Below are 13656 nucleotides of genomic sequence, written 5' to 3'. Positions count from 1 at the left end.
ACATTCACATTTACCTATTGCTTGGCGGCAGAATTAGGTAAGGTGGCAGTACTTTCCGAACTCCTTCTGAGCTGTATTGTTACAAAAAACTAGTTCTTTCAAGTGCAGTATTTCTATAGATATTTTTTAATTCATGGGTCAAATTGATATATATATATATTTTATGCCTTTTTTACATTTACATTATTGCATTCCCTCTTTTAAATTGCACCATGTATCAATACTATACGTCTCTATTCCAATATCGCACATTTACTCGTATGGCGTATTATAATTAAAGTTTCTATCTACAACTACACAGTCTGGTGTTAAACATCTCTAATAGACAAATAAATTTATTAAATTATGACTTACTCTAAATAAAAGCTAAACAAATATAAAGAAAGCTATGACAATATTGGTAAAAATATGAAATAAAAATAAACCCCTTTCTACGTACAGGTGCATCGCACACCGCAGTTACCTTTTGTGGAGCATCACTGTGCAACATAGTAACATTAGGAAATATCTGTAACTTTTGTGGCTACTTGTTATTTATTATTTTTGTTGAATGTTACTCATAGCGTTCATACCGCCAATAACCGAAATTTACAAAATATAACAAAGGGTAACTTTCTGTAACAAGCGAGTTGCACGGCATATGTTCTCAAACTTCTGCAATCAGCGGACGTGTCTCATTTGTGTCGGTATGTAAGATGAAGAACTGATTATAGTGACAGCATGTTTTCTCATTTTAAATTAAGAAGAAAAAAGACGCTCGATTTGGGTGCGTTTTACGCACTTAAGTCTAGAGAAAAATATAGTGGATGGGAATACAATACAGACTTACGTACTGATGGAATTTTGAGTAATTTTGTGAGAATGACAGACTCTGATTTTGATCTTTAGAAAGTCTATTAATATTCTCTAACAATGTTATCGATTGTTACCACATGTTGACTGTTTTTCAAAAGCTAGGAAACATTACTTAACATATACTAACGTGGCAACATATACTAACAATAAATAACTTTTTGCTACCAGATGTTGCTGGGTAATACTCGAAGACGTTGCTCCACAAAAAGTAACTGCGGTGTGAATGCACCTTACAATCAATAATCTATACACAGTACGAGTATACTAGTGTACTTGCAATGGCTAAACTAAGGAAATGACCTGTATCAGCATCTGGCTGATATGTTTATATTTCTAAAAAAAATGTATACCTTACGCTAGTTTTGACTCATTTCCCCTGCTAGTAGGTATTGATATAATACAATTCAAAATAAACCCTTTTATACATACAAACATAAACCTATACACAGTACGAGTACATTGTGTACTTGCGATGCTTGAATTAAGTATACGATTATACCTGTATCTTAAGCATCTTGTTGATATGTTGAGAATTCTAAAAAAAACATATATTACATTAAGTTCCCACTCATTTCGCGTGCTAGTAGGTATTCGATATGAATTCACAGATTACATCTTTAGCACAGCTTCGATATGAAGCTTGCAAATATCAAAATTGATTATATTGATGGAAATCGGAATCCTATGTACTTGTTTGATACTTTGACCAATATATGACGTCACTGCAATTCTTGACAAGGATATTCATTGCTATTGTAGAGTCTAATAAGATGTAGATTAATTATGTAAATGAGGTAGTATAATAATATGTACCTTTATGATTCATAAATGAGTAAACAGACACTTTCATTTGTTCCTGTCAGAGATACGACTTTAATGCTCGTAATTGTATTTATTTATTTGCATTTCACATATAGTCTTAAGTCTTAACACAAACTTAGAAGTATGGTACGGACTATATGTGATACCCTGTAAGGGCGTAGCAAAATACATTTGTAATATCCATTTTAACCATGGTATTATAAATTAGAGTTTTATCGTATTACATTCGTAAATTTTTCCACTATACAATTGTTGACTAATAGTTTAAACCTTTTTGTATTCATAATTTTAGAGTAATAATAATTTTATCGAATAATGCTGTCGTCATTGAATAATAATTCAGATAATAAAATAAAGCTAATGACAACTTCTAAATCTTAACCTTATATATAATATCAAGTGACGCGACGAACAAGTCGTGCGCCTGATGGTAAGCTACACGCCTGTCTATAACAGTTGTAGTGCCACTCAGAGCTTTAAATCGCAATGATCTGAGGGGCACTGCCACTGCGCCCGTTACCCTGAGACTTAAGTTGACAAGTCCCATGTGAATGTAATTTCATCAGCACCCTTCGGAACACAGTAATGCTGACATTACTGTTTGGCGGCAGAAGTAGGTAACTGGCAGTAATTCCCTGGACGAACTCTTTCACAAAGATCTCTGCTGCTTCAACAGGACAATTTCGTGTCCAATTTGTATTTGTCAAAATTCAATTTGTTTTAATTAAAAGTAAAAAGTGGCGTGTTAGTTTAGTACCTACACAGGTTGGCGATGAAAACATTGTTTCAAATTTTATTTTAAATTATATTCTTCTTATCGCATCGACGGTATGCATACAATGACGGTTGCCACGGTGGCGAAAGGATTTGCCTATAGGTGTAAGGTACTTGCCGATTGTTGCCAAGGGTGCGCCAAGCGTTTTCATATACTATTTTTACCGTTTTCATTTTATTAGTGATCTCTGTAGTATTTTTTGTGCAGATTGCGAAAAAATAATGAAAAAATAATATATACGAGTGCAATTTTAAAGCTTTTCTGACATTCGTACCAAGTATGTCTTTAAGTATTTATATCTCCATAATATTAAATCGTTATCCTCGTAAGTTAACAATAAATTTAGGATGGCAACATGAATCACCTTTTCTTTTGTTGCATTGTTGTGTTGTTGTTCTAAGCACAATAGGAAAAGAACCAAAAGAAGTTTTGATGGAAAGTGAAGACGTTACTACAAATATTCATAATCTAATTTTGGTCCATTTTTCTGAAAAAAATTCCCTTATTTTGCAGGCAAATCTTACGTGAAAAAAAATCAATGTTGTTTTTGAAATCAGCACCATAATCTAACTTTTTATAAATACTTTTTAGCAGATCTGTATTATTGCTCCTGTCCTTTAATGTCCTTTAACAATAAGAACAACGAATTAGTTAATTAATAGTATTAGTAGTTAATTAGTTCTTTTCAAGTCTGCAAAATGGCGCAAATCAAATTTCTTAGCGATCGCTAAATAAAACAATGGTGGATCTCTCGTGACAGACAGTAGTAAAACACAAAACAAAGTAGCAGACAAATCGCGAATATTAGTTAAAAGTAACCATAATAAAAAAGATTCACGGCAGTTAGCGTGATTCAGAATGGAGACCAACTTAACAAAAGACCTGCCAAAAAAAGCGCAGGTTTTTTGACTAGAGGTAGCTAGTACAGATAAAAATAATGAGAGATCTTTTATGAATCAGCGCTCCTGGTAATCTGACGTCGAATGTTGGGTATGAACCTGTGAGCACATACTTGTTCAGAGCCGAAGGAGAAATTATAAGGCATATATATTTTGGTATACAACTAATTTTCGGACTAAAGTAAGTCAGTTTAATAACGACTTCAGTAAAAAAAAAAAATCGTGCCTAAATTTGCGAAATAGGTCTTGCACAACGCGCTTAACGCACAATTTGAAAGTGAAAGGCTAACAGGCTAAAGAAATACATTGTTCAAATGTTTCATTTCTTTCTCCGACAGGTCGTGTAACAATTGAGCGTATTACGTCACAGTTGCACCGTGCCGCTTAAAATGGATGAATCAAGTGTAAATAACGTGAATTGGCATGATGGAGGTGAGGATTTAGCGCTATTTATTTACAGTACAAAATCTGTCTAAATCTTATCAAAGGATTTTTAAACTTTATGGTTTGACACTAGTATCAAATTATAACAGCCAGAATACAACAACGGAACACGTTATGCTCCTGTCCTAAGGCTAAAAATTTATCGTCTTTAAGTAAAAGTTTTCTTTCGGTTGTGAATTAGTCTTTGTTGTACTACAACGAATTCACAAGAGAGTTTTATGCATGCCTGCAATTTCTCCCTACTATTACAAGAACTATTGCAAATATTTTTATTATTTGTTATAATTTTATTGAAACGGAGATCAAACAACTAGAAAGAAAAAATCCTATATAAAATAAAACAAGTTTATTGTTATTCTCTGTATTTTAGATGGCTGGCAATCTACCATGGACCCGGGCACGGGGATATCCGTGACAGAGATCGTTGAAGAAACATCTACCCTTACTGTAGCCGCTATAATCGGGGTTACCTTGGTTATATTAGTTGCAATCGTAGCTGTTTTTCTGCTTGGAGTACTTATCGACTGTAGACAGCAGTAAGTGTGTTTTGTTACCCTGAATTTCATACATGTATATGTTATGAATGAAGTACGCACGTATGGTTCGTACAGGCGGTGTAGAGTGGTGTAGACTTGGCGCAGCCCGGGTAGTGTCAATTTACTAGTCTGTTAGCAAGGTTCGCAATGATGGATTACAAGCGACCTTTGTTTAGTTTGTTATGGAGTGTGAGCTCTGAAAATTAAAGATATAAGAGCTTTTTACGTATGTGTAACTTCGATTCTACGTAAAAATGTAAGACAGCCATCATTGGAAATAGCACTAACGAGTAAGAGTAATATGGCTCATCATGATGTCAAATTGTGTACTTTGCCCAATATATACTGGACTATGATGTTAATTTCAATATGTATGTAGTACGAAGATTTGTTATGATACCAAGGGAAGGAATGAACAAGTCCACTTCTGGTAGTAAGTCACACGTCTATCCATAAGTTGCAGTGCCACTTAGAGCTTTAAATCAGAAAGATCTGAGAGACACTGCACCAAATCCTATGTGCCTGTAATTTCACCAGCACCCTTTACTCTTCAAAACCGAAACACAGTAATGCCCACGTTACTGCTTGAAAGCAGATGTAGATAAGGTGGCAATACTTCTCTGGATAACCTCTTTCACAAGGAGTCGACTGCTATTAAATTATGATATTTACATATCTCCATTTATGTAGGTATAATCACAGGGTCTCTAAAATTGAAATAACATTACTTCTCTGTAAAATATAAAATTCCCTGCAGGTTCCAGAGCTAGATTGTTATTTATATTTAGCTAGAATATTAGCATATTCGTCATTGTTTTATTTTATTGCTTAGAGGAAGATCTGTTACGCTTACGTTGTTATTGTATTCTAATAGTATACGAAAACAAATTTGTACTAGAAGAATAGAAAAGACACCGATGGTTAGAAGTTAAAGTGTATATTATAAAAACTCTTTGTCCTTTTGGTTTTTACTAGTTTACTTTACTTTTTTTTTACTTTACCTTTACCTTTTTTATTAGTTTACTTTACAGATTTCGATATGAAAGGACACAGTGTGGATGCTTCAGAGCGCAGTATAATATTATATCTCGATTTGAAACTGTATATCTCACACGTAGGGCTAAGAACCGGAACATAAGTATTGGCTGCCTTGGTGTTTAGTTTTCAAGGTACCGATAGATTTACTTCTTGGATACGACCACTTGTTGGAAGAACAGGTTCATGAAATAAGTTATGAACATGACAGAATTGATTTCGGATACACAATTTATACAGTTATAGTCTATATATGATGTTAGTACTAAAAGTTAAATTATCTTTATTTCATAAGTACCTTGGAAAAGGTAATTGTAGAAATTGTACTTGAAATCGTCATATTGATTAAACTCTACAGCTTATACGTAAGACAGATTCCCCTGAGAAGAATAAGTTAAAAACTTTAGGGGTTGCTCTTTTTAAAAACAAACATTGGTACACATTTATCATTTACAATGACACAACCTGCAAGACCTAAATGAATCACTCACTACCACGGATTTTTCTCATCCAAGTACGCCGAAGCTGTATAATAAATAACATTTAGAATAAAGTCTTTGTTTACTATAATTTTAAACCTCGTGTAGGGCAAATTTTGAATATCGACCGGAATCTTATTATAGAAGCGTATACATTGCCCCGTAAACCTTGACACGTTATTTAAAGGAATCTTCGAATAGTTTCAGGGAGGTAATTCCACAGTCTGTAACGGTAAAAGAGTTGGAAAATAAAGCTGAAGGTATGGCATGAGTGATACAAGCGCAAATTGTTCACAGTATGTCGCGTTTGCCAACAGCGAAAAACACACATGCTCACAAACATCGCCAACCACAAGAATGCGGTTATCTAAACAAATTTACCACTTATTTGTAATTTTATATTGCTTCAGGAGAATAATACAAAAAAGACTGGGCGAAGTGAAGCGGTCTAAGAGCCAAAAGCGAGTGTCAGCACATCCCGAGGCAGACCACGCCTGTATAGTCAACAATATGGAAGAACCGGACCTAAGTCCCGCCCCTGCGGAAGCCCTTCGAAACATACCTTAGCGTGAGGAATCTAGTCTTATAATTGAAAAAAAATACCTTATTTTAGAATCTTAATATGCCAAAAGCTCCTTTAAATTATTTGAATAGATTCTCGAATTATAATTGTCAAGACATTGAAAAAGGTTGTTGTATTTCTTACTCTAACATAATTAAGTAAGTGAATTCAGTATGATACGTGTGTTTTGACTTATAGTCAAGCCAATATATTCTGTTTGGCTGGCGTTGGTAGAGTATAAAAACACTGAATTATTTCACCACCTTAGAATAATAACGATTATTCTAAGTTCACCATTATTTAAATCTTTATATTATATATAATAAGAAATTGTATTTCAATCTTGTAAAATTTATAGCACCTAAGTGTGTATGTATAAATTGATTTCTATATCATTCCGTATTGTTTTAATGTAGTAATGTTAAATTGAATTTGTATTATCCGTAATGTACATCTGTATGGCCATTGATAATTTAAACTTTTATGGAAAATAGATAATAACGGACGTATACGTATAATTTTGTAATTAAGTAGACCAAAGTAAGTGTTTTTTTTATGTTCATTTGTAAATGTGTCAATCAATTGTCATTAGACTATCATTATAAAACAAAATGTTGCTAATGGAAATGGTATGGAGCTTACCTTCTTGGAGCTTACAGTAGTAAGTATACAATCTATTTTTAATTTGTGTGTTCTTTTACATAAAACCGGCCAGAGCCCTATTTTGTGACTGAAAAGAAAATATATTATTAAAATTTTTGTTTTTTATGATACCAGGTGATGGAACAAATAAGTCGTGCTAAACGTACCTAGTGGTAAACAACCCGCCTGTCCATAACAGTTGTAGTGCCACTCAGGATTTTAAGTCGCAAAAGATTTGAGGGGTACTGTCATTGCGCGCGTTAATCTGAGACATAAGTTGACTAGTCCCATGTGTTAACTAGCATGCACTAGTTAACATAAGTTGACTAGTGCATGCGCTTCACCAGCACCCTTTCACTTAAAAACCGGATCGTAGTTGTGGTCACATTACTGCTTGGCGGCAGAAATAAGTAGTACTTCCCTGGACAAACTCTTTCACAAGGAGCCCAATAATAATCATCATAATCATCAACAACCCATTTATACGTCCCACTGCTGTAGGGCTAGCACGAACAAGCGCGACTTGCGTGAGAACGACATAAAGCGCGATATGTCTATGCGACAACAGCAGTATCTCGCGCTTTATGTCGCTCTCGCGCTAGTCCCGCCTTATCGTGCTAGCCCTATAGGGCACGGGTCTCCTCTCAGGCAAGCGTTTAAGCCACAGTCCGCCACTCTGGCCCGGCATAGACAACTATGGCCCGGTGCGTTGGGGACTTCACACGTTTTTCGAGAGTTGTAAACCTTCTTCGACGTGCAGGTTTCATCAAGTTGTTTTCCTTCTCCGAAAAACCCATGGTAACTTTCAAATGATTTTTTTCAATAACATGCTTAAAATTATAATAATATGTAGGAAATGGAACTATTTTTCCGGATTTAAATCGCGTATATTTGTTTTTTCACACAAACCAACGTTTCGGGCCCTTTTCAGGTCTCATGGTCACGGTTGAGTCCACCGTTGGTTTGTTTAACAAAACAAATGTACGCGATTTAAATCCGGAAAAACAGTTTCACTTCCTATGTGTAACAATCGGGAAAACCTCGAATAAAAATATACTTAAAATAATACAAATACGAAATAAATTATTAGACACATACGTATGTATATGTCTAATAATTAGGAAAAGAAGTATTGTTAGTTTATTTCGTTTATTTGTTTAAAATGCATATATATCCCCACACTATGTAATGAAAGAGAGTTGATTTAGTAGTTTATTATATTCGGGCAAACATTAAAAACTACTTAACCGAATCCGGATTCTTTAAATATTTTTAGAATGTAATAACGTGGCAGACAACCACACCAATTGTCTGATCTCAAACTCCCTGTACCATAAGAACTTCCCAGAAAACCCACGATGGTATATTGATGATGTTTATACGATTTTTATACTAGATACGGTCCTAAAATTATATTGTACTTATTTCAAACGAATTGCGTAAGGATTTCTATTACGTTATGTCGCTACACTATACTTCATGCATAATCGAATAGCACGTTGTGTAACTTGTGTGGCAACGACGGACACATTATGGGTGCATTTGTGGCATGAATTAATTAATAGACAAATCCAAACTAATATTAGAAATGCGAAAGTAACTCTGTCTGTTACGTTTTTACGCCTAAACTGCTGAACAAATTTTTGTGAGTTTTGTTATAGAGATTTTTTTTATAATATCAAGTAGCGGGACTTGATGAAATCAATCAATCAAGTAGCATCTACTCCATCCGTCTTCGGATATAGACCTCCTGCAAATCTCTCCATTTACGTCGCTCCCGTGTCACATGTGTCTAGTTGCGGCCCGCGAAAATTTTAACGTCATCCACTCGACAAAGTGGCGAACGACCACAGCCGCGCATGTTGGCCCATGGTCGCCACTCCATGATTCTTCTTGTCCAACGATATGATTTTAGCTATGTGTCCTGTCTATTTTCATTTCATCGTATCAATTTTGTGCACAACGTCTCATTCGGTATTTGATCAAGCAATGTTATTCCTAACATTGCTCTTTCCATTGCCCTCTGTGTGACTCGTAAGTTCTCTGCGGACCTCTTCGTCAAAGTCGTTGTTTCCGTGGCATAGGTGAATGCGGGCAGGACACACTGATTGAAAACCTTAGTGTTTAGCCTCTGCGGTATGCGTTTGCATCGCAATATTTCCTGGTTCGCCCCAAAAGCTAACCAAATCTGTGTGATTATCGACCTCCGCTGTTTGGTTTGGTGGGCCCTAAGTAACTTTGTGTCGTAGAGAGTAGTGGTCAACAACAATTCATGAAGTATATATAATAAATTTTCTTGTAGGACAAAATCGTAAATGAATGCGAATTAGAAAGCTCAGTAGTATTCACACCACAGAAGTGAGCTGACAAAACGGGTAACAACTCCTAGGACTGGTGTTTTTATGTAAAAAGTGAATTTAAACATTCGCTGACCTAGGACATTCATGTCTCGATCTAAATATTACTAGAAAATTGAAAACGCGAGCTTATGCAACAGACAGGTGTAAACAAGAAGGAATGTTGTATTTTTTCACACTTGGTTGATTCCGTGCATGGTTTCACATTATGTTTTCGCGCAGTTCTTCAGGAGCACAGTCTGCAATGGACAATTTTATCGTACTACGTCACGCATTACTTTAAATAATCGCGATCGGATTAATTTTGATAAAAATCAATAAATAGTGATCTTCGAAGTAATCACTTCTGATAATAGTATCAGTATTAATTATGTCAAACATAAAATATCAGTGTCGTATGGAATCTTGAGTTGATTAAACGTCGCCGGTAGTTGCACGCGTGAATAAAATAGAATTTGCAAAATGTTATCAGTAACTTACCAGAAATAAGAACATTAATTAATACGTAACAGATTAAAGTGTGAAATAACAATGGGTAATTCGAAATCTAAGAAAGTATACGAGAAACCGGGTAAAAATGCTACGATGTTTGAGCGGGAGAAATATAATGAACATTTTCGTGAAAATAAATCGAAGAAAATTACCGCGGTAAAAAGGAATGCATTAAAGGAGCCCTCTCCGATTGCCACATCACCAATCACGCCAGTGTCTATACCTTCAGCGGCACCGACGAACCTTCGCTCCTTTGATGATGAAGCGATAGAACGCATGCGTTATCAACTCCAGAATGACTGCGACGCATTCTTGTTGAACAACATCCTGCTCTCTGTGCAGTTCTTTGAAAATTTTGAAAGGTAAGATTTCTGTGTATTCCTAAAAGTTTGTTCAGGTAACTGTCTATTGCGTACAAACACAACGAGGTATACACATGTTTGAGCTTACGAATAATAATAACACAAAATAGTGATATGACTACAATGAGAATCAATTTAATCATATATGAAAATATTTAAAAAATAATTAATGCGTCCTAAATAAGTTCATCCACGGTAATAAGTATTAATGTTTTCATAAAGAGATTTAATTCAAAGCTTAAAAAAGTTTAAAGTGCTAAAAAACCGACCTCAAAAGTCATTCATTTCCTAGTTTGCCATCCTTAGAGGTAGTAATATTTTCTTCAGATTCAAATGGGACCACCTCTGAGGTACCCTCTTTCCAATAAAAAAAGAATCATCGAAATCGGTTCCTAAATCTGTTCTAAGTTCTGCGTAACATACCTACAAAAAACATACAGTCGAATAGTGAACCTCCTCCTTTTTTTGAAGTCGGTTAAAAAATAGTTCATGCTGGTTCTGGTTCAGTAATTTCTTTTGTTAAAATTATTGTGTGGTATTTATAACTGACGAAAGTATTATGCAATTAAATGAAAAACACACATACTCGAAATCTGATTTAAAAAATCACTCTATATATTTTTTGTGCTATCTACATGCATATTATACATGATAACGTGGAAATTATTGATTCAGGAAACTTACTCATTATTATAATTAACTAGTTACCAATCTAATCGACGAGAGCGTTAAGTGGCGGTATTTAAAGGATTATGTTTATATTCTCGGCAGTTCACCAGCTCTACTCTAAATTAAAGTAGAGTATTAATATAGATATATAATAATCATTTAAATACCGCCACTTAACTTACTTTTTTTTACTCTACTATATAAATTCTAGGTTTTCGTTAAAAATAGTTTGTCTTAATTGTTAGGTATTTATGGTCTGTCTTTTTTGAAGATGGAATAAAATGACAGTTCAATGCGCAAAAGTGTTGCCAGCTTGCAAGCAGCTAGTGATTATAGTCGATAAATATTCTATCGACTTATTGGGTTTCATTTGATTCACCATCGGCCCATTATTCGCCCAACTGCTGGGCACAGGTTTATTTGAATTGTCAATTTTTGTAAGTTCATACATAAACACACTGCATTTAGAACTATGTTTATTGATTATCCTACTATGATTATACGAAAATACAAAGAGGAGACATATTTTAAGGATTTTTATTTAAATTCAATACAAATAATTAAATCCGCCTGTTTAAACTAAAATGTGTATGAATAAAAATTAATTTCGATACTGATAGGTCAACTGTCAAAATAAGAATAAAAAAGGCTATAACGCAACTAGTAATCGGTAAAACTTTGTAACATCAACAAAATTTTAGCTTCTTTCACAGTTTATCGACAAAACTGTCGACAACAACTACATGATTATTTAGAATTTTATGAAAACTGGCAACCCTCAGACGTCATCAAAAAGGTAGATTAAAATAGAAATTACTCAGTATAAATAATATCGTTTTTGATAGCATTATCTTTATTATGATTATATCTAGATGGAGACGTATAATATATATATTAAAAAATATATATATTTTATAGATACTATAACGTTTAAGATTACTGGGTGTCCCTGTAGGTTGGCTCTGCAAGATTGAAACTCTTGTATGCGAAACTCGTTTCGAACTGTGAACACGCTTGATCCAATGGTCAAATATTAGATTAATGAGTGTATTGAAAGCTTAATGGAATTAAATCCTCATCATCGATCATTCACTAAGCGGATTGTTCATGTAATCGACGTACAACCAGTCGAACGTTTATCAGATAGACGACTTTTTAGTGCGAACATTGTAGAATACGACGCAATTGTTATTTTCACCTTTGACGAAACATAATGCACATGGAGAGAAAAAAGATATTGTAATAAAGCTATTGGGGGCAAAGCTTGAATCTCCAAATGCGCAACGGCTTTTATTGACGTTGTTGGTTGTATGATCGACATAGGAAATGTAATCGCGCTCATTCTCGATGTTAGCTCAGCACACCGTCCCACCTGGTGGAAGTGGCAGCTGACGAGCAACGACAGCAGACGACGGTTCTATGAGCTTTCATCCAAGTATCCCACACGGTGGAAGTACTGGAATACCACTCATAGGCCGTATGTATCGAGACGAAGCATTTTCCCGTTGCAACTTTATTTAGTTAACACTTCGATAGCGCGTACCGTTTTGATCCCAACAACGCCGTCTAGCGGCAAGACGAGGTTACTAATATTTCTTGTACTACGTGGTGTTACAGTATAGTATAGATCATAGTTTCCCATAGTGGTCCCTACCGTGGGCGCTTAAGAGTCCTAGGGGATGCTACCGCATTTGAAAAACACTGAATTATCTATATAAAATCACTACATACATACATAATTATTTTTCCTTTTGATTTTTTGCGTTAAGTTCATATAAAAAATACGTGTTTTCATTATTGTTTGTATCATTATTATTTACCTGTACCATTTTTTCAAAATCTGTGAATGTCAATCAAAACATCTTTAAAATTCATGGGTAGTCTTCTAGAACCGTTTTCCTGTAACTACAACGATTAAGGTGGCTGGCCTTGCTGCCCCGTCTCAAATGTACATACACCCTGCACAGTATCTGGTTCATTATATAAAAATACGTAGTGTATGTGTAATAAAAATATTTAAGAACTACGTATTTTTATTTAATAAATCAGACGCTATACAAAATAACGCAAACAATTTTTTTCTTCATTCTGTCAAGTTGTCAAAATTGAGACAGCACCGGTTGTCAGTTCACAGTCGTATTGTAATTTATCCTTACAGCTACAGAGGGAGGGTATGTTTTTCGAGTGTATGTTTATTATACCGTAGATTAGTTAACGTTTTGTTTAAAAGAACAATCGCACAATCAATTGAGCACAACGTCATTCGCTCATCGAAGCGATTATTATCGGTAAATTGATTATTTGAAAATTCGACGAAGCATGATTGCACAAAGGAGCTTTATACCAACGCGATCCGACCTTCAAATCCGACCACAGGCACTGTCATGAAAGAAAAACTAAACATAATAGTAATAATACAATCACAGTACCATAATGTTAAACGCTATGACATCTTGATAATGATTCGGTTGTTTCTAATTTAAAAAGATGTAAGAAATCTGGACTGTAAGTAGAATTTAAACTTTACCCGGTTGGCATATCGTTGAAAGTTCAATACGTATTGTTGGAAGTTACGACGTTTTGATTCTATATTGAAATTTCAAATAATGTGCTACCATCTAGCGGTCATAGCTGAAAGGCGATGAACGATTAACGTTCTCTCAAAAAATTGACCATATTACAGCGGTTTACTTGTGACCGTCAGGATGGCTGGTCGCCTACGCGCCT

General features: G+C 34.8%; 2 protein-coding genes across 3 annotated transcripts in view; both read left to right on the top strand.

Annotated features, from left to right (window-relative positions):
• LOC113237230 (protein singles bar) overlaps positions 1–4219 on the top strand; it is a 43855-nt gene extending 39636 nt beyond the window's left edge. Inside the window, exons 4-5 of one of the 2 annotated variants that reach the window (XR_003311024.1) lie at positions 3690–3783; positions 4166–4219. The gene's annotated coding sequence lies outside the window, so the exon portion shown is untranslated. Of the gene's footprint in view, positions 1–3689; positions 3784–4165 lie in introns of those variants that run through there. The other variant, XM_026473584.1, reaches the window with a different exon arrangement.
• A 4206-nt stretch (positions 4220–8425) lies between these two features.
• LOC113237548 overlaps positions 8426–13656 on the top strand; it is a 12716-nt gene continuing 7485 nt past the window's right edge. Inside the window, exon 1 of the mRNA XM_026474093.1 lies at positions 8426–10260. Coding sequence (XP_026329878.1) covers positions 9938–10260 — 323 coding nt within the window. The 5' untranslated portion in view covers positions 8426–9937. The remainder of the gene's footprint in view (positions 10261–13656) is intronic.

This window comes from Hyposmocoma kahamanoa, unplaced genomic scaffold (assembly GCF_003589595.1).
Source record: "Hyposmocoma kahamanoa isolate Upper Pololo Valley unplaced genomic scaffold, ASM358959v1 93, whole genome shotgun sequence".
NCBI lineage: Eukaryota > Metazoa > Arthropoda > Insecta > Lepidoptera > Cosmopterigidae > Hyposmocoma > Hyposmocoma kahamanoa.
This window is presented reverse-complemented; position numbering and strand designations above follow the sequence as displayed.